The sequence below is a fragment of the Cryptomeria japonica genome, chromosome 8 (genome assembly GCF_030272615.1).
Source record: "Cryptomeria japonica chromosome 8, Sugi_1.0, whole genome shotgun sequence".
Lineage (NCBI taxonomy): Eukaryota > Viridiplantae > Streptophyta > Pinopsida > Cupressales > Cupressaceae > Cryptomeria > Cryptomeria japonica.
The window spans coordinates 461177947-461181378 of record NC_081412.1 but is presented as its reverse complement, the minus strand read 5'-3'; the positions used below and the strand labels follow the sequence as shown (position 1 = coordinate 461181378).

Here is a 3432-nt window from a genome sequence, read left to right as displayed (position 1 = left end):
AAATAGGAAAGTATTAGAAGATTTAAAGAAAATGCAAACAACAGCTTTAGAAACTTTTAAGCAAAGGCTAGTGGCAAATTGTAAAGCCCAAGAATTTTCCCTCTGCGTGATATGTGGAGGGGCATTAAAAGAAAAAACTTCAGCAAATGCAAAGTGTAGGATGTGAATCCCCTGCGCTACAGGTAAAAGGATTTTGAAGCTTTAAAGCAAATGCAATTAGCAGCTCCTCCCTGCTGTGTACAGAGGTATGGAGATAAAGGTGTGTACAGCAGATGAAAACTTTAGATTGGGTAAAGTCAATGAACTGTTTGTATATGAAAATTTTACAAAAGTTCCAGCTGAAATGGTCGAAGCTGGAGATATTTATGTTGTCTGTGGTATAAGTGATGTCCTTATTGGTGAAACTCTGGCAGATAAATTTGATGGCTTAGCTTTGCCTGGAATTAAAATTGAAGAACCTACTATGAAAATGGCATTTTCAATTAATACTTCACCATTTGTGGGGCGTGAGGGGAAACATGTGACAAGCAGAAAAATTAGGGAACGTCTTTATCGTGAACTTGAGAGGAATTTGGCAATGAAAGTTGAAGATGGAGGGAGATGAAGCCCCTTCAAGCAAATGCAGTGGCTAAGTGTATTGCCAGCTCCTCCATTAGTAGCCAATCATAAAAACTTTCAAGTTCCAGGCTAAATGCATTATCCCACATTGACTAGGCAGGAAAACTTTTTGGCATTTAAAATAAAGAACACACCGATTCATAGTGTCAAATCTTCAAGGGCTTTTGACACAAGGTGTCGGTTGGGCACCCTTGCGGACCCCACGCGCATGGTTGTGTTTCCTGAGGCGATCAAGGAGGCCAAGTGGTGACTAGGCAGACCCCATGCATGCAGGCGCGTTTCCTGAGGTGACAAAGGAGGCCAAGTGGCGACCAAGCGGACCCAACGCGTGTAGGTGCGTTTCCTGAGGTGACAAAGGAGACCAAGTGGCGACCAGGCAAACTCGATGCATGCAGGCACGTTTCCTGAGGTGACCAAGGAGGCCAAGTGGCGACCAGACATACCTCACCCCATGTGGGCACGGTTCTTGAGGTGAATTTTGCAGAGAATGGACGGTTAAAGATTGAGCAAGTTCCATAAAGATCAACGAAGTGCGCTATTTCACGAAGCGGAGATGCTCGCCAGTTAAACATCACGAAGCAGCGAAGGGGTTAAAGAGCATGCAGATTCATGGAGATCCGATGGTGTGCGCGATTTCGCGGAGTGAAGATGCACGTCCATTAGCCATCGCGAAATGGTGAAAGATAACATGGCATTCAGGTGGCAGGTCCAAGTGGAGGTCTAGCGCACGGGTCCTGCTGAGGTGGTGATGACATGGCGTACAGGTGGCGACAAGCAAGCAGTCTAGTGGCAGTGACGAGCCCGATAAGTGGTGAAAGGTGAGGTGTCATCCCAAGTGGTGCCCAACGAACCCATCAGCAAATCATAAGCCGCCACGTGGTAGGGTGTCAGGCCAAAAATTGGTTGAAACAATCAAAATTAAATATATAGTGTAGACTATAGGAGAAATTCAAAAAATTTAAATGATGGTCTGCATTCCAAGTTTAATTTGCCTGAGAGGTTATTTTTGCCCGAAATGGCAAGTATTATATATCACCAGAAAGCTCTCGGAATGAGGAATGCAATTATGAAATTAGTTTCAACAAATATGAGATATTTAGAGAGTAGTTTCCATGGGAAGGAGAGAGGAAAATATTCAATTGGAGAAAGGGGACACTTGGCAGTGTGTTACACAAATCTGATCTTTTTCCCTCCTCTTCTTATTCCCATTTCTTCTCAATTGTAATGGTTCCAGTTTTTGAGAGATTTTCTCCAAGGGAGAAATCCAAAATTGCAGGTTCCAGTGATGGCATCTTTTTATTTTTGCAAATGACAGTGTGTTCTTCGAGGTTTTTAGTGTTGTCTTTGTTGTAGGTCTTGTTTCAGTTTGTAGGTTCACACATATGCAAGGCATGTGTGATTTTCCATGAAGTTGTCTCCAAAATGTATTCAGATTCATACAATTTCATATTGTCAAGGATAATTTGGATTTGTCTCGTTTAGCCTTCTCTAAGAGTGTAATGTTTGTCTTTTGGGTATTATTCAAGGAAGAATTTAAATCTTGAAACCCAACATTAATGATGTTGAATATGTATATTGGATGTGTAAGCATGATTTTATGATAGAGCAGAAAATTGTATTAATGTAAGGCATTGATACATGAAAATTTAATGTTGAAAGGAACTTGCATCTGAGATTTCTCTTCCAGTTTTATTCATGACTCTGTGGCCTGGATAAGGCACTGGTCTTTTGTAACATTGAAGGGTTGTCAGAACATCAATTTAAAATCCAATCAGAATATCTTTATTTTATGATGTGTTGAATTGTTCCATCTATCTCATGCTCAAACATAGCTGAGTTTTATATGTAGATCTAGCCTATCTACAGTAACTTACTTGTTGTTGAGCCCTAGTGAGATCTATCTATTTCTGTTGATGTTGTCATAGGTGTGTAATAGGTTTAATTTTAACCATCAAAGGTATACCTGCCTAGGTTTTGCAGAGCCTGAAGAGTAGAAGGATTCATATCCTTGTCATGTTATCCAATCCCTGAGGTTCTTCATAGATTGAATTGGCTACTTCATAGATCAATTGCAGGTGTACTTGGGTTAATCAGTTTTGATGAACAATAGACCAAATTTAATTAAAGATATAATTTTTTCATAATCCATGATAGTTCTTGCTACTGCTTCTAGATTATATCGCGTTCATTTATTTGCATCAACATTTTAGGTCGCACTCTATTATCCATCATTGGGATGATAGAAAAGTTCAAATAGCATAAAACAAGATAGTTATAGATCTGTGGGATATAAAAAGAGGGAGGAAAGACCAGAAGAGTAAAATATTAAATAATAAATAATCAAAGCAACACGTGAAATAATTAAAAAAAAGGAAAAACAAAAGAAAAACACCAAAGCAACACCAAAAAGAAAGAAAGAAACAAAAAGTGAAAAAAATGACAAAAACAATAAACACAAGCAAGCTAAAGGAAGCCCAAGAAAGGCAAAAACAAGAGAAGACAAAGAAAATAAAGGAAATTACTAATAAAAATTAAAATAAATAGAATAAAAAATAAAAACAAATGAAAAGCTAAAAAATAGGAAAAGAGAGCCAAGAAAGGCAAGATAATAAAGAGAATAAGAGAAACAAGACCAAACAAAAAGCCAAGAATAATAAGACAAAATTCAAAACACAACACAAAAAAGGACCCTAAAAAATGAAAAAAATAGAAAAGAGGGAAAGGACCAAAAAAATAATGAAAAAAAGAGAAATAAAACACAAAGATAAGCAAGAAAGAAACAAAGACAAAAAAATAAACAAAAATAACAAATGA

At 37.9% G+C, this 3432-nt stretch overlaps 1 protein-coding gene across 1 annotated transcript; it reads left to right on the top strand.

The window, feature by feature from the left end:
- The first annotated feature begins 246 nt into the window (after nucleotides 1-246).
- LOC131857727 (putative elongation factor TypA-like SVR3, chloroplastic) lies at nucleotides 247-604 on the top strand. The gene has a single exon (XM_059210434.1). It carries the CDS (start codon nucleotides 248-250, stop codon nucleotides 602-604), a length of 357 nt encoding a protein of 118 aa, XP_059066417.1. The 5' UTR covers nucleotide 247.
- Nucleotides 605-3432: the final 2828 nt, after the last annotated feature.